Source organism: Synchytrium microbalum, assembly GCF_006535985.1.
Source record: "Synchytrium microbalum strain JEL517 chromosome Unknown SmJEL517_scf0004, whole genome shotgun sequence".
Lineage (NCBI taxonomy): Eukaryota > Fungi > Chytridiomycota > Chytridiomycetes > Synchytriales > Synchytriaceae > Synchytrium > Synchytrium microbalum.
Window position 1 is genome coordinate 146,095 of NW_022158353.1, and position 17,855 is coordinate 163,949.

Below are 17,855 nucleotides of genomic sequence, written 5' to 3' on the forward strand. Positions count from 1 at the left end.
TTAGAGAGTGCGGTTTTACCAACAGGCACTGCTCAACGTGAATTTGGAATGGAGAAAGAGTATCGAGCATGTCCAAAAAAATAGAGAAGGAATTAAGAATAATTGAACCCCATAGAAATATAGCCCTCTTTGGATCATCCGCTTGTATTTGACGATATACGAACGTATTGCCAACCAACGTGGACACGTTTAATCGACACGAACGTACAAATAGAACACGGAGCCATGTGACGAAGTGGAATATGGAATTCATCGGAATGCATTCAAATTGTATTGGATATTGCTTTAGAAAGACTAGAGCACCATCAGGAACACGTAAACCAAACTTCTGATCCAAGCACTAAGAGCATCGACGATCCTTTATTCCTTCGTGCTAAATTGGTTATCAAATGTGGATTGTGATCACTTTGCACCACTCATTCCTTATTCGTTATCGAGTTCATGTGATGGATGTTGGCCTCCGAAGGTGAATGTCAAATGAGGAAGAAAGAGGACCACAAGCCCGTTCCGGCAGTAAAGCAAAGAGTCAAATATTCAATTTTCATATATTTCAGACACATTCGAGGTCTGAAAATTGGCAACTAGCCGTGTTCATGGTCGTCTTTTGACACATCCGTCATAACAATAAAAATCTGATTTCCAGAGAAAGCAGCAAAGGTTGTATCGAGAAAATAGTGCTCAAACCTTTTGCTGTAGTTTGGAAAATGCATTTGGGAACGTTGCCAGACTGCCTTGTGAGCGATCGGTCGGTTCCATCACAAAGTCTGACGTAGAGGATGTTGAGAAACACATCTACAGAAAACCGCATGTGGCAGAATGAGACCAAACTCGCCTCAAATATTTGATTGTTTTCCGAATTACTGTCGCGAACTAGCCGCGAGTCCATATCTAAATCTTATCTTCCATGCACATAAAATCATCAGATTTTCTAGAACTTCCATGAGAGGCCTTGCTCTAGATCAATATTTCCCTCGTAGTAGTAGCGTTCGTGAAGACCAAAAAAAGTCATTCAACAGGTCGTGAAAATTCTCAGGCCCTTTCATTGTTCGTAATGTATATACTTTTTATTGGTATCGTTCTTGATTAAAAAAACCGTCTAAACCCTCATACATTGCTTTTTAATGATTGTTCTAGCTCCCTCTACCCATCTATTTGGCAAGTAAAGACTGACCAGTCATTTCTTCAGGGATTGGCAAACCCATCACTTCAAGTATAGTAGGTGCGACATCACACAATGCACCTTGTACACCAGGTGCGAATTTGTGTGTTGAGGAAGTCATGATGAATGGAACTAAACAAACAAATCAATGTCTCGAGTCAGCATGAGACCCTAAACAAAGGCCCTGGTCAATTGTGTAATTACCTCTGGCAGTAGTATGAGCAGTATGCGGCGTAACACCATCATCAGCCAGCATCTTTTCCGCATTCCCATGATCAGCAGTAACAAACAACGTATACCCAGCCTTCTTGCACGCATCAGCAACAATCCCAATCGCCTTGTCTGTAGCCTCAACACCCTTAATCGCAGCCTCGTATACACCTGTATGGCCCACCATATCCGGTGGTGCAAAGTTACACATTACGAATGGATACTTGCCACTACTGATGGCTTCAGCGACTTTTTCACCGACTTCGACAGCAGACATTTCGGGTTTTAGGTCATATGTTGCTACTTTAGGGGACTGGACGAGGACACGGTCTTCGAGTTGGAATTGAGCTTCGGAACCACCGTTGAAGAAGAAGGTTACGTGGGCGTATTTTTCGGTTTCTGCAATGTGGCATTGGGGCGTGGATTGCTTGGCGAGCCAATCTGCGAGACAGTTGTGCATGGATTGAGGAGGGAAGAGGGTCAGGAAGGGGAAGTCGGATTTGTATTGGGTCATTGTTGTGATAGACTATTGTGCGAGGGTGTGGGAAGTGAGAAAGTCAATGGCGAGATATTCCATGACCCTTTTTTGCAATTTGACGTGACTCCAAAAACACTTACCAGATCCTTGGGAACCACACTAGTCTCAAAAGGCAGAGGCTCAACTCCTAAAGCTTGTGCAATCTCTCTCATACGATCACTGCGATAATTAAAGCACAGCAACGTATCACCATCCTTCAAAATCCCTTCCTTGTCACACACAATAGGCTTCAAAAACTCGTCCGTCTCATTCGCCTCATATTTAGCTTCCACAGTCTTGACTATATCACTGCTAGCCTCTCCAACACCCTGCGTCAGCATCTCATACGCAATTTTGATACGCTCCCATCTCTTGTCTCGGTCCATGGCATAGTATCGTCCAACAACAGTGGCAATGACTCCATACTGGATTTTATCAATGTGGGATATAAGCTGGTTTAGATATATGACGGAGGACCGTGGAGCAGTGTCTCGCCCATCACCGAAAACATGGATGTATGTGTGTGGAATGCCTGCTGCTTTGGCTTCGTCGAGTAGGGCAAGGAGATGCTCTATGTGCGAGTGGACGCCACCGTCTGAGACCAGACCGAGGAGATGGAGACGACCTGTTTTGGATTTGGCGTTTGCGAAACAGGTTTTGAGGGATGGGAGGGTTGAGAGTTTCTTGTCACGGACTGCGAGGTCGATTCTGACGATGTCCTGTATAGAAGTGTACAGACAGGGCGTAAGCTTGAGTTGTAGGGCTTTGTTGCTTGACAGAACACGTCAAAAGTTGAAAAAGTAAAAGTGTTGCCAAGACATGCTTTTATTGAACTTTCGACTCTTTCTTTTTGCATGCATACATACCTGGTATACAACACGTCCAGCACCAACATTCAAATGTCCAACCTCCGAGTTGCCCATCAGGCCATCAGGTAGACCAACAGCAAGTCCATGAGCATCCAATGAAGTGAATGGAACATCCTTTTCCAAACCACTCATAACTGGAGTGTGTGCGTTACGAATAGCATCACCCTTTGAGTCTTCTTTTGGTGAGATTCCCCATCTGGATATGAGAGGTTGAGGTAAGATAAAGGTGCGAAACGGTATGGTAAGGTTGATGTCAAAACACCATTAAATGTTGAGGACATTTTACCCATCAATGACGATGAGAGCCACGTTTTGCTAGAAAGCAGAGAAATATACGATTGATTAGTTGAGATTCGTGTCTTTCAACCGCAAGAATGCATTAGATTAATACATCATCTATTTGCACCACACGACAACTTCAAAACTTACTTTGACGCCACTAGTCATTTCTCTCTGTCCCTTCGAGTAAAAAAGCGTCTAGTTATGTGATTAAATAGCCGGGAAGTGCTCTACTAGTGGTGCTAAAGTGGTATGGATCCGGTGGACAAAGTTGATGGTTTTCGGTTTCGTGTGGAATTTTTTCCAGTTGGATTTTAAATTTGATGGCAAGCACTGACGGACGACGCGTTATTTCGACACTCGTGAGGCAAGAAATACAATCGCGTCATTCTCTGCTTTTCTTGCTGCTGTTTAACAGAACAGCGTCGAGATTTATTGACTTAAATTTAAACCAGACACATATTCTGAAATCCAGACACGTGAATTTCCTTATTTAGATTATCAACTCGTTAGAGTCTGATAGCTGATAGTCTAGCCAAGTGAACAGATCTGGGATAGTTTCCCTCGGACTAAGGGAGAGCGAGAAGAATAGGAACTCCGACATTGGCTGTGCATCTGGGATGTCCGTAGTAGTTTATGCGCTTTAGCTTCAGATGTTACGTCGTTTTTTCTGTCGCCAAAAGTCTCCCACCGTGACTCCAGACTCCCTTTCAAAGCACCAAAAAAACTCACCTTCCTTTGCACCAAGAAAGCTCAAGGCAAGGCCGAATTCAAGTAAGTTAGATTATATCGATTGTCAAAGTCCGTGCCTCTATGGGTGTTTACACCCTCTCCAGCTTCGTCATTCCACGTTGCTTATTCTTTTTGGTTACGACGCAAAGCATCTCAATGTCAGTTTTCAGAGCCAGCACTCACGTTTTCTTCTATAAATATATTTTTTAGTACATTTGGAACGATTCTGACTGGTCCATCTTACCACTTTTGGCCATCTACTACCTTCTTCCGTGGGACCATTCAAGTTACATTTTGTCTCCAACTCCAACAATGAAGTTGGTAATTCTCGCTGTATCTCTGTCTGCCTTATTGGTAACAAGTGTTGCTGATGACTGTAAGAGTCGCTACACTTTGAAACAGAACGACAATTGCATGGGCCTCGCGGTTGCCCATAACATTCAGGGGCCAGGTAAGATTTTCATAGTTGTTTTCTTTAATATCGGAGCTGGTTTCTGTTGCCTTGAACTTCATACTTTGATTCTCAAATGCCCTTCTACAACAACTCGTGTTATATAGATTTCGAAGGAAGCTTGGTCAAATTGAACCAAGTCATTCTCGGAAAGAATATCGATTGCAAGAATTTGCATTCGGGTGACGAAATCTGTAAGTGTATTACATTTACTACTCTCGATGTCCTCTTCATTTACTATTCTAAATGGGTTGCACCATTTTCTGTCTCCCAACAACATTTCGAGATTGTAACTAATTCGCAGTCCCTTTCAAACTACTCAGGTGTCGACTGCGACATGGACGACCATGATGACAGACGCTTCTGCCCATACCATCCTGTAGACAACTGTCAGCAATATCACACTTTCCAAGCCGGTGACTCATTGGATGGCGTTGCAAAAGCCAACAATTTGGGATCCAAGGTGGATCTGGCAAAGCTCAACGTTGGACTCTCTATTGATACTGATTGCTCTCCTGGCCAACGGTGAGTGGAAATGTTCGTCTCTCTACTTTGTGGTGCACTGCTCGAGGCAGATGATAAAGTTGGTCCTTTGCTTATTTAGGGTATGCGTACAGCCTGGACCACAACAAGGTCCTCCTCAAGGTCCCTATGGAACGCCACCACCACCTCCATATAACCAACCTCCTTACGGGCAGCAACCACCTCCAACACCATATGGACAACCTCCTTACGGACAACAACCACCACCATATGGCCAGCCTGGAATCCCTCAATATCCACCAAGCCCAAACGGTTATCCCAATCCCAATGGAAATCAACCTTACCCGAACAATCAGCCTTACCCTCAACAACAACAAGGATGTCTTCGAACTCACGTTATAGTAAATGGTGATACATGTTTCAATCTTAGTGTTATCAACAATGAGCAAGGAGTAAGTATTATTTAAATGAAAGTGTGTACTTTATCAAAGTGTCAAGCGTCATTCACATGCACATTCTAACATGATTTATCGGCTGCTAGCCGGATCCTGCAGCCAAGCTAGTATCAATAAACCAGCGATTGACGGTAAGTTACCCTTTTAGCCAAACGTGTCTTTGTATGCAAATCTGATTCTTTCGACTTTGTTAGGGCATGACTCTCAATTGCAACAACCTACAACCTGGCATGAATATTTGCGTCGGTATGTATCTAATCGCCTGATTGTCAGCTGTGTAGCAAAAATCCGGAAGATTGATCCCTTTTGTCAAATCTGTAGATTGTAACAACGCAAACGACTGTCCATACCACTTTTCGATGGGCTGCAGTCGAATTCACATCATCGTCAATGGAGAGACTCTGGACTCTATTGCATTTGCGAATGGGCTCACTTCTGCTAGTGCTCTTCGTAAGCCTGCTTAATTGTGTAATTAGCACAAGGACAGGAATCTAGTTCTAACACATTTCCACACACACAGTGCCCATCAATCCTGGATTACAATTGCAATCCACGATCTATCCAGGAGGCTCAGTATGTGTTGGTGTTGTACCCGGTTACAATGGATACTAGGTAAAAAAAACCATCTTTTGTCTCTTTCAATGTTTCTTTGAGACTGATTTGTATCTTCCACGTAGATTTTTCATTCACTGTCCCTTTCTTCGTGGTTTCTTTTCTATTATAACGATGCTGGTCATTGGACTTCACTTGCTTTTCATTCGTGTCGTTTTTTCTATGTGGCTTGCTTTTTAAACCTTAATAAGTTGGTAGTGATTGTTTTCATTATTGGAGTGCTGGGTGCTCTTAATATAATACTATTAGTACCAAACCATTGACTTCGGTGTGGCTCATCAAGTGTTTTCATATTCCGTGAGCAGCAATGTGAGTTTTGTAGGCATGATGGAACACACATAGTATCATACGGTAGCACGAGATATGTTGAAGCGCTGCGATTCTCTTTGGTCGTCCGTAAGGGGTGTGTAAAGTGTGAATTAATATTTGCGGCAATGACGAGTACTTCAAAGGCCTTTTGTGACTCCAAATCAATGAACATTCATCGGGTGTCGACTGGGACCGTGATGACAATCACAAATTCTGCCCTTATCACCCAGTCGACGGATGTCAACAGTATCATACGTTCCAAGCTGATGAAACATTGGACTCTGCAGCAAAAACAAACAACTTGGGCAGCAAAGCTGCTCTTGGAGGTCTCAATGTAGGCCTTGATCTAGATGCTCTATGTGCTCCAGGTCAACGGTAAGTCCCGTTTCAGTTCTTTCGTCTTTAACTCTTTGTTGTTTACTGCTCTGGTGAAGTTGGTCTAATGATTTCATTCAATCTAGTGCATGTGTACAGCTTGGGCCACAACAAGGCCCTCCTCCTCCCCAAGGTCCATATGGCCACCCACCATATGGTTACCGTGCAGAGTCTGGACCGCTTGCAAGCCAAGCACATCAGGATTATGCATGCAAGCCAGCACCTAATAATTACATCTCATCACAAAATCCCAAATCATCCTAAACTGTAGGCATTGACTGCGATCGTGACGTCAACCGTCAAGATCAAACTTTGTCTTCTATCCAGTAGATGACTGTGACGAGTACTACACGGTTCAATCTGGTGAATCATTGGACGATGTTGCCAGTCGATACAACTTTGAAAGCAGGTCGCGCTTGGTGAGTTCCAATTCCTCCCATTTCGTTTCGTATTGTTTTCGTCAATCAAAGTATATTAGTTTTAAACAAATTGTTTTGTTAGCTAATCCCAATGTTGGTCTCGATGTTGATGGTGATTGTTCTGACCAGCGGTAAGCACAAAAAACTGTAGATTTTGTCATTAATGTGAACACGACTTTAATCGCTTCACTCGCTCAGCTCAGTGTATGTGTCCAACAAGGCCCTCCAGGATATCCCAGCTATCCACCACCTGGTCAACCAGGTCAGTACACACCAAACTAATATCCACCACACCATCACCACCACAACAACCTCCATACGGAAACAAGCCTCAACAAACTCCTCGCTTCCCTCAATACCCACCACCGCAACCATATCCGTCCTGCCCTCAGTATCCTACTCAACCAGTCCCTGGTATTCCTCAGCCCAACAGTTATCCAAGCCCTCAACCAAACAACTTGCCTCCACAACCAAACAACTATCCAAATCCTGGAGTTCCTCGACCTTACCCAAGGTTTGTATTTTGGGTTGTCTGTCGGATTTTCTTTCGACTTATGATGAGCTGACAGTCCTCTTTCATTCGTGGAAACGTCTACACATCGCCATATCCCTCTCTCTATCCCGGACAACCTTCGTATCCTTCTCAGAATCCTGACCAGCCTTCGATTCCTTCCCAATATCCAACTGGCACAAGCTCTTGCACTCGCGCATACACTACCTATGCCAGGTGATACATGTCACAACATTGCAGCTGGTGCAAACGAGCAGGGTGTAAGTGGTTGTTGCGATTATTGTTAGTTATAGTCGGGCTGTGATTCTCACTTTCTTTTGCTATGTGCTAAGCCTCATCCAGTGGTAAACTTGGTCTCTCTCAACCAACGTGTTATTGTATGTTACTTGCGTTGGGTTGAAAACCACAGAGACCCAGAGAATCTGACATAACAACCCCTGATAGGTAATGAATCTCAACTGCAATACTATCCAGGCTGGCACCAGTATCTGCATTGGTAAGCAGAAACAGCTTCCGCCAAGAGTCCATTTCATCATTTTACCAAAACCCATCTCAAATCACATAGGCGGCACCGGCTCTGCCGACTGCCCATACACTCTCAGTGCAAGCTGCACCAACGACCATACTGTAATGAATGGTGAAACTCTGACGTCTATTGTAGCTGCAAATGGTCTTAGCTCTGTCAATGTCCTTCGTAAGTGTGATTGTTTTTCATTGTTTTTGATGAGAACATGTATTGTCAACACCTTCATTGACCTTCTGAATCTTTAGAAACGTTGAATCCTGGATTGCAGGTTAATCTCCCTGTTATTGCTTCTTCGATGATTTGTGTAGCTCCTAGGGCATAAGGTGTTTGTATTATGCAAGTAAGTGTCAACCTTAGCAGGAATCCATTTGGAAAATCCGGGCATAAACGATTCTTGTCCTTGTATAGAACTGAATATTGGTCTTTCTGTGTGTTTACTCCTTCTGTGTCGGAAATAACTGTCTTTTTTGAATTTTGTGGTCTGTGTGTGAGACTTTGGGGGGTCATTGGCATTGCATTGTCTTTCATTTCTTCATAAATCACTGTAAAGTCAATTGGTTTATTGGGGTGCTGGCACTCGTCAATAAACCAAACTCTTGCAAACAAACTTGTATATGTTTTGCTTCTCGATTTCACTTGGTGCATGCGTACAGAAGTAGTTTGAAAGTGGCGAGGCACTTTTCTTTCAGAGAAATCCAATTCAAGCGTTCATAGTTTGTCGTTGCGGGTTGGCAAAGACTATCCAGTTCTGGTGTCAATTAGTAATGAGCTCTGAAGATCTAAAGAACCGTTAGCCGTATTAACCAGTCTTCAATATGATCCATTACTGAGACCGTGCTCATAACTAAGCTCTCGTTTGGTTAAGAGGGAGATGCGTCGGTTGCGTTTTACACGTTAAAAGAAATCCAGCTTTGACATCTAACAGGGGAAAAAGACGGTAAATACGTGTATCATGCAGAAGAGTAGCAGCTGAGTGGGTTTGATATGTGCGTTGGAATGAAACAGCACGTGGGATAGCTGAAAAAACTGAAACACCTAGACCATCGATTCATCGCACCCGTGTTTCAGTTCAAAACCTGTTTCATCTGCACATTTAAATACAGAGGACACTTGGATCTTGACTTTCTCTATTCGGACTCGCTCTTCTGCCCACCCCATATCTTGCCCTCACAAACCGCGAACTGCCAAACTTTCGCACCAACTAAAAAACAAGCCCTTGAATGACAGTATCAAGCACCGGTGGCCCTGCATGGACAGTCACAGGACTATCGAGCCTACTGCTCCCATTCTCGCAACTAGCCAGCCATATCATATCCACCTTCATCATGACAATTTTAATAGCGTTTGCTCTCAGTTGGACTGCCCACGATCCCATCGAACGTGCCCAGAAAAAAGATAATAAGGAGAAGGCTCGTAGAAGGATCTCATCACCAGGCTCATTGCTGTCGCTGCTTGCCGAAGAGTCGAATGTCGATGCATCTAAAGCATTAAATGATATTGATAATTGTAAGACGACGCCTAGGAATCCACCAAGGCCGTTAGTGGATACTCTGGGAATCAAAATGTTGTTGGGGAATCGTCGGAATCATGAACGGCCTGCGTTGATGGATCCAAGTATGTCAAACTTGGGAAAAATATTCGTGACTTTAGCTTTTACGGTAGATATCGTGCATCTTTCGGCGATCTAATATATTCCTCGTGCTTCTAGACGTAGCAAAGATGCGCAAGATATCCACCTCTGTCGAATACTATGCAACCTTCCATGGCTATGAGTGTGATACACATCGTGCGACCACACTTGATGGCTTTTCGCTATTGCTACATCGAATACGTGCCAAGAGCAGCACTAGTGCTTCGTCGCCACGTAAAGAAACGATATTGCTGGTTCATGGACTGTTTCAGTCCAGTGGTGTGTTTGTTACGAATGGACGGGGGTCTTTAGCGTTCTATCTTGCTGATTTGGGGTATGATGTGTGGTTGGGTAATAACAGGTATGAGTGGGTTTGAAGCTGGTTGTGAGGAATTGGATTCTCCAGTGTTCGTGACGCACTCTTCGCATTCGACATCGAACGTTTTTCCCCCGCCTCACCTCATTTCCCTTCCAGATGCGTAGAACGATTACACTGTGAATTCAAATCGTCAGATATTCGATTTTGGGACTGGTCGTTAGACGAACTCGCTAAATACGACCTCCCCGCAATGGTAGACTACGTTCGCAGAGCCAGCCAGGTTGAAAAGATCATCTATATTGGTCATAGTCAAGGAAACGCTCAAGTATTCTTGGGACTGAAACTGGATCCTGCATTGTCAAACAAGATTTCTTGTTTTGTTGCGGTAAAGTCTTCAGGTATTCAGGTATATTGAAGCTGAGCTTACTCGTTAAAATTTAATACGCTAGCTGGCGCCCACTGCATACATTGGACCTCTTCTCAAGTAAGCGAGATACAGATTCTTGTTTGGATTGATTTTTTGTCTAACCTCTATCTCTTTGACTTCCAGCACCGCCCCTCTGAAGTATATGGTGGCAATGAGCTCGCCTGTATACCGTGCCATCTTCGGCATCAAGGAGTACGCTCATTGCGTTCGCTGTGAGACTTTTTCGCTTCTAAACGCTCTCACTCCATTTCAGGTTTCTTCCTATAATGAATGTCGTGCAAGCATACTTTCCCACTTCGCTTTTCATGTGTGAGTTACACGTTATCTTATCACACTTCCATTACCTTCAGTATCCTGATCTTTTTCCATCCTTAGCACTAGCATACTCAATGTTCGCCTACCTCTTCTCATGGCATGACGAGAACTGGGACGAATCTCATAAACCTCATTACTTTCAATTCACGCCACGTCCAACGTCTGCAAAGGCCATTCTTCATTGGGCTAGATGTGCTAAACTGAGAACTCTGGTACCGTGGAGTAGTACGACGGATGATAACACCACTCCAGCGCCATATTCGACTAGTTATGACTTTAGTTGTTTGGGTGATATCAAGCTAGCTCTCTTCTATGGTAGCCGTGATCGTATTATAGATGGTGATCGTGTTATGAGGTATGCTAGGCTGAGAAGTGTCTGGTTGTTGCAACATATTGCATGACTGTTTTGGTTTCCATTTTTTTTTCGCTCCGTTGAGCGTTAATCCACTGACCTTCTCATCATCTAATTTAGAGAAGCACGTGGCAAATGCAATCTCGTATACGGTGAGCATCTAGACGGCTACGAGCATCTGGATGTAGTCTGGGCAGTTGACGCCAAGAGCCGAGTCTTTGATCCTATTGCTCTTATATTCGACAGGCTACGCGAATCCAAAAAGATCAAGGAAAACGTAAGTTAGAAGCCTGATCGCATGGGGGACTATTAAGATTTTGAATGTACATACCATAACACATTGTACATGGTGCATCGGACGGGACTTTTTTTGAGTGAACATAAAACATACCTCCAATAGACGATAGACGTAATCTTAAGTCTGAACGACAGCATCAATGATTTCTAGTGTAGATAACGCGATTTACCACGTCACAATTCCAAAAACCCCATACATCGTGTATGATGATACTTTAAGCTTCCAACACATTTCGCAAACCTACCAGACAGCACCAAGATGGAAGACGGAATCCAAGACCACGACAGGACTTCGCCATCCGATGCACCTGACTCGAGCATCGCCATTGAGAACGGACCAGTAGAAAAGTCAGCCAAAGATGAAATACCCGACGAATTAAGAATACCGAAAGCTCAACGAGCTGCCGTTGTATTTGAGGTAATGTACATGTATGCCTGTTTACGTATTTACAGATCGTTTGTCCGTGCTGCTTTTACTATCGTCTTAATCGCGTATCGTGGTTTAAATGTAAATGTCATCAATACAGGAAGCTGACTCAACTGGGTTTAATTAGTTGGGCAAGCCAGTCGTGTTTGAGGACAACTGGCCTGTATCGACGCCAGGAACTGGAGAAGTGCTTGTTCATGTTATAAGGACGGGTGTATGTCACAGGTAACAACGGAGTTTTGTTTGATTTGTTCGACATTGTTTGGGGCTAATCATGGATCAAAGCAAGCTCATTGCGAACCGAATGCTTGGCTTTTGGTTACGCTTTACTCAACTCTTTCTTGTCCTTTAGTGATTTGCATACAATGGAAGGAGCAACTCCTGGTACTCCATTGCCTCATATTGGAGGACATGAGGGAGCTGGGTTTGTCGTAGCTGGTTCGTATTCGCATTTGTTTTCACCAAGTAGCACTGACAGAGCTGACCACATTCAATGTTTACATAGTGGGAGCAGAAGTACACGATGTCAAAGTCGGTGATCGTGTCGGTATCAAGTTCATATCGTATACATGCGGTAAACCCTATCAAATCATTATAATGTATGTAGTTGCACCTCTAGACGCTTTTTTCGGACACAGGAACATGCGAATACTGCCTCGCAGGCCACGAAACAGTCTGTGAACGACAACAGACAACTGGATTGGCTATACCGGGTACATTTCAACAATACGTGATTGCAAAAGCGCAGGGGCTCGCCCGTATCCCTGCTGAAGTGTCGTTTGATCAGGCTGCACCTATATTGTAAGCTATTAAGATTCCCATATTTGTTTTTTGGCTGAATCTTGCATCACGTAGATGTGCTGGTATATCAGTGTACAAGGGACTCAAGGAGCTGGATATAAAGGCTGGACAGTGGGTTTGTGTTCCTGGTGCTGGTGGTGGTACGTTTAAACTATCTGTCAGGCACCTCAGCAGCCAAGATGACTCATTGCATTTGCATTACGAATAGGTCTTGGTCACTTGGCAGTTCAATGTAACCTTCCAATTTCAACCCATCTACTCAACACCTTCTGACCAACAGATCACCCTTGTAGATGCCAAGGCAATGGGATTCAGGTGTCTAGCAATAGACGGGGGAGAATCCAAACGAGAATTATGTTTACAGCTTGGTGCAGATTCGTATTTGGATTTTTTGTCTACCAAGGACGTTATATCTGAAGTCATCAAGATTACTAAAGGAGGTGCTCATGGTAAGTTGCAGTTTGTGCAATAGGCAATTATGCGTTCCACGGTACCGAACTTTTTTGTTTCACCAGGTGCTCTGATTGTCGCTACGAGCCAAGTAGCTTACTCGCAGGCTCCATTATGTAAGCATCTCATGACTGCTTCGATTGAGAGCCTTGTTCATCTAACCGTCAACCTTGGTCAAATTTAGATATGAGACCATGGGGCACAATAGTATGTATCTCACTCCCCGCAAACGCCAAACTAGACTCTGTCATCGCCGATGTAGTCATGCGAAGACTGACTATACGAGGAAGTGTGATGGGGGATCGATTGGATACCGCCGAAGCCCTCGACTTTGTGGCAAGAGGGCTCGTCAAATGTATTGTTGAAGAGTATCCATTGTCGGCGCTGAATGATGTGTATAGTCGTATGCGGAAAGGTACGAGTTACCATTGACTGCAAATTGATGTGTGTTTTTTTGTTGGTGTTGAGTACTGACAACGATTATCAATGGTTTAGGTGATATTGCTGGACGTATATTGCTGAATACCGCTGAATGAGCGTCAGCGGTGGGGTTGGTTTTCTTTTGTAACAGCATTTCAAGATAAAATCGCATTGTTGGAAGGTAAAGATCTCAAAATAGTCTCATCTGGAAGTTATGTGGGAGGTACTGACGCGATTATACCCGATTACGAGTGATATGCGGCGATCTGTGTGTTGCTAGTTTGTTTCCAAAATGCAAATTGATAACCAACGTCAGTGAGTCTGGAAGGAGATTCAGACCACAGGGTTACGTCCAATGCATGAAGGTTGCTGCATTTGTGTAGTCAAACCAACCAGGTTATGTGACAACCACTGCAACATTGTGTCGAAGAAATTGAATTAATTGACCTTTAGTTCGAAATTGTTCAAAGAAGAATTGCTAATTAAAATTCTCCCAGTATTAGATATTGCATAACAATCCACTTCAAATGCAAAAATAAACATTCTACTCGCTACCACCAGACAAGATCATTGCTTGAAGCGAAACGAATTTGAACGACGTGCTTTCGAATCTCCCACCCTCAACTGAACGTTTACTCGCTCCACATCTGAATCCGCGATTGTTCGAATGGTGAGCAAACTCTCTTCTCAATCAACTGCAAACTTTGGGGTGGTCTTGACATGACACTGCCACCTCGCTGTATATAAAGTCAATTCAAACTTCGAACTTCAAGGCAGGATGAGAGCGGGCTCCTGCCGTACAGACAACAAAACCGAGTGCATCCCGCTTCCCGTTCAGACCCTAAATGACTAATGCTTTTGGATCGGCGTGGTATCTCTCAGACGCAAGAGTAGCGAAATGATTGAGAATTTTTCAATAAACAGATCGACACTCTTTATTTCGATTCGACTTTTTGTGATAAAGGTCCGAAATGACTTTCCATCGAAATACGAGTCTGTCCATGTTATTATTGAGCGCATCAAGTCTGTGCCAGCGCACTATAGAGTGTGTATTCAAAGTGCTGCTCACTGTGAAGAGATAGTGTCGGGCATCTACTCCCAGTTTGGATTTGAAGGTGACAGGTTGGCCTTGCGAGTGATTTCACAACTTATGATTTGTATGCCTAAACAAACTTCTTTTTTCACCTTTTCTGACCTAGACATACATGCCACATCCAAGCTTCTACCATGCCATCGTCGGGCACACCGATTTCTATTGGCCGGACAACGCAAACTGTCTCACCAACGATGCGACCGCCAGAATACATTATTGCCAAGAGTGCTCAGATTGTATTCGTCGCCGCGTCCGAAAAGACGAAATCCTCACAATCACAGCAAATGCAATGAGGTGGTGTAGTACCTGGGCTCATAGGAAGGACGGGTTTTGGCGTGGAGAGAAATACGTTGTTGTCAATTGCACCAATGCAGTAAGATTTTTGAAAATTCAAACTTTTCTTTGTAAGTTACATGGCACTCACAATATTCTTTTACGTCTCTTGAAACAGCATGTGTTGTTTGGCGGCCGTCACTCGCACTGGAATGAAATTCGAGCCCTTGTACGCCGACTGCAACCAACCCGAATCGTTCCATGCACAATTGACATGGATGTATCCAACTATGGCACGATCGTCCGAAAATGTATTGGGTATACCATTGAGCATGCCGATACTACCATTACTGAAAGCGTCCGTTCAACCACGATTAATGAGCACCATCAAAAAGCCAACAGCAACTGTGATTGACCTGACTGAAATTGACGATGACAAGGATAACGATGCTGAATATAGTGGTGTGACAGTCTCATCCGAATCCATAATGCCCAAATCCACTGGGAAACGAAAATTATCGTCTGAGCTGCTGTATCAGCCACGATCGGTAGTAGTAAACGAAAGAAGATGTATGTATCAGCAAAATCGGACGGCACTGTAATCGTTATCGACTAGAGAGAGTGGGTTTAGGTGGTGGGTGGCGAGAATTTTGTTGCAATTTGTAGTCTAGCGTCGAATTCAAGAAGAGATCTAAACTGGCACGACATGTAAACGATTTCAACCGTTTGGATTTTTGTCGTCTTGGAGCTTGATCGTTATTCTGGTCAGTTTACTTGCGCTGCCTCTTGTTTACACCATTTTGCGACCTTACGTAAACGTGTCCTCGTTGGGACGAACAGTTTCAGAACTATTTTCGTATGGTTTCGAGCGTGTACTTTGATAGCTTATCAGCCTAGAATTGCAGAAAAACGCCAAGGACTCTCCCACGCACCTCATAGATTGCTTGCTGGTTACACAACAATCAGCGTCAAAAAAAAATTCCAACACCGCCAACCGACTTTGCACCTTAGCGAAGCAAGCAAGGACTTTCGCCATGAGGATCCCATACCATGCATTATTATGCTGGATTATCCTACCGCTCGCACACGCTGGTGGAAGTACAAGTGTCTTGCCCAGCCCTCAAGGTATCGTAGTGAAGCGATATCGCCATAACAAACCACCAACACCTTCTATACCAATTTCAGCCAGCATCAAGGCCAGTATCAAGCCTTCCGTGGCACCCAGCATCAAGGCCTCCGTGCTAGCTAGTATCCTGCCATCACCACCACCTGTTGCAACATCACCAACTATCAAAACAAGCTCACCAGTGGTGCTCGCTACTGCAAGTCCCGCGATTCCCTCGACAAAAGTAGTGATTCCATCTTCTACAGTGAAAGCCTCACCGCAAGTCACATTTTTCTGATATTGTTTCGCAGTTGTTTCATCGCTTAATGTCGTTTGCGTCAAAGTGTCCGAAATGTTTTGACACCTTTTTTTTTCCTTTTTCGCAGAACGACTGCGCAGCCCAGTCCAACTAGTCAATGCGCTGATACGTGTAGTTGTAGCAGGACTATACCTGTCGGAACTGATTGGATTTATCGCAAGCCTGGTGTGGATGCCAATCTGTACAAGAATGGCAAAGTGTTTCGATTCATGTCAATCAATTTCCCGGATTTGATTGAATCTGTTGGTAAGTCTTATTTGAATTAACAATAGGGGGATACGTCAAATGATGTATCCTGCTCTTCCATCTACCCAATCGTGTCATTATGCCACTAACTTCACATCATTTGTTCAACATAGACAACGCGGTTTGGTACCCATCAGCAGCTTGCAACGGTGACTCGTACGGTGCGGGTCTCGCATACCTGGATCCATGGGAACAACTAGACGGCCTAACCACAATATCCAAATTCGGTGGCCGAGTTACTCGTACTTATACAATCAGTATATGGGATGCTTCTGGATGTATGGGTGGTCAAAATTCATACTTTGGGTATCTCGGTCCGGGACAATATGGAGAGACTTTCTTTGTTAATATGGACCGAGCTATTGCGTATGCTCAGCAGGTTGGGGTTCAGATTATCTTTCCGTTTATCGGTACGGGGATGTTTGACTGTTTGAGGATTGGGAGTATTGACTAAATGTGAACGGGTATTTTAGATTACAATTGGTGGAGAGGTGGCATCAAGTCCTTTGCTAGTACGTTGTCGGTCCAAGCTTGCAGTGTTCACACAACGCAAGCCAAGGTCATCAAGTAACCTCTTTTCGTTGATACGGTCTAGGTCATCGAGTAACAGGACCAGGTTATACAGACTTTTATAACAACCCATTGGTCGTTCAAGATTTCAAGAATTTGATTTCGTATGTATTGAACAGAGTCAACACTATCACTGGAGTCGCTTACAAGAATGACCCAACTATCATGGGTATGCTTTGTTATCTTTGCTTCTTCCTGCAATAAACAAACTGACCTCGTCCTTTTGCCTTGTGTAGCTTGGCAACTTGGTATGTAGATGTAGACAAAAGAACTATGGCAACAAAACCAGCACTACATTAATTACACATGGTTTGTTTCAAGGCAACGAGCTAGGAGGATGGTATGATACGTATAACTATACGTGGGCATTGGATGTTGCCAAGTATATCAAGACTATTGACCCCAATCATCTTGGTATGCTCATTGGAACAAAAGAACAAAAAAGCGGATTCTGAGTAATGCAGAAGAGTTTGCTGACAAAGTATGCCACCGCAACCTAGTGATGGATAGTATCATTCAATCTAACTCTTACGGAGGCTTGAAATGGGATTCGATGAACACTAATGGTATCCTGAGCTCAAACTGCATTGATGTAAGTGTGATCGCGCAATGCAAAGATGGACTTTGTTTCCGTTTTTTGGCTCACGGTTTGGTTGTACTTTAGGTTGAGTAAGCAAAGGAGGAAAACGCAAAAGCGGTAAAAGCCTTGGATGTTGTTTTCTCACCATGTCTTCCCAACACATTATAGGAGCAACCACTACTACATTCTCTCTGGCTCCGCCGACTTCCCAAACCAGCTTGCGTCAGATTTGTCATATACAGTAGCGGCAAAGAAGCCACTTATTATTGATGAATTTGCATTATGGAACCATGGGACTACGTCGTCTTGGGTTTCCACCTTCTT

The 17,855-nt window shown here is 43.8% G+C and overlaps 2 protein-coding genes across 2 annotated transcripts; one reads left to right on the forward strand and one right to left on the reverse strand.

Annotated features, from left to right (window-relative positions):
- Positions 1–1,148: 1,148 nt before the first annotated feature.
- SmJEL517_g01160 (phosphoglycerate mutase (2,3-diphosphoglycerate-independent)) lies at positions 1,149–3,202 on the reverse strand (the record flags this gene model as incomplete). Its single annotated transcript, XM_031167088.1, has 6 exons — positions 1,149–1,291; positions 1,364–1,895; positions 1,988–2,605; positions 2,753–2,951; positions 3,042–3,070; positions 3,185–3,202. 6 exons carry the CDS (start codon positions 3,200–3,202, stop codon positions 1,149–1,151), a joined length of 1,539 nt encoding a protein of 512 aa, XP_031026950.1.
- A 5,925-nt stretch (positions 3,203–9,127) lies between these two features.
- On the forward strand, positions 9,128–13,461 carry SmJEL517_g01161 (uncharacterized protein; the record flags this gene model as incomplete). Its single annotated transcript, XM_031167089.1, has 19 exons — positions 9,128–9,521; positions 9,616–9,898; positions 10,013–10,241; positions 10,306–10,340; positions 10,407–10,475; positions 10,537–10,592; positions 10,659–10,953; positions 11,071–11,227; positions 11,468–11,665; positions 11,802–11,899; positions 12,027–12,112; positions 12,180–12,248; positions 12,313–12,475; positions 12,530–12,615; positions 12,684–12,707; positions 12,769–12,924; positions 12,991–13,041; positions 13,110–13,340; positions 13,421–13,461. The coding sequence occupies 19 exons, from the start codon at positions 9,128–9,130 to the stop codon at positions 13,459–13,461; spliced, it is 2,721 nt and encodes a 906-aa protein (XP_031026949.1).
- Positions 13,462–17,855: the final 4,394 nt, after the last annotated feature.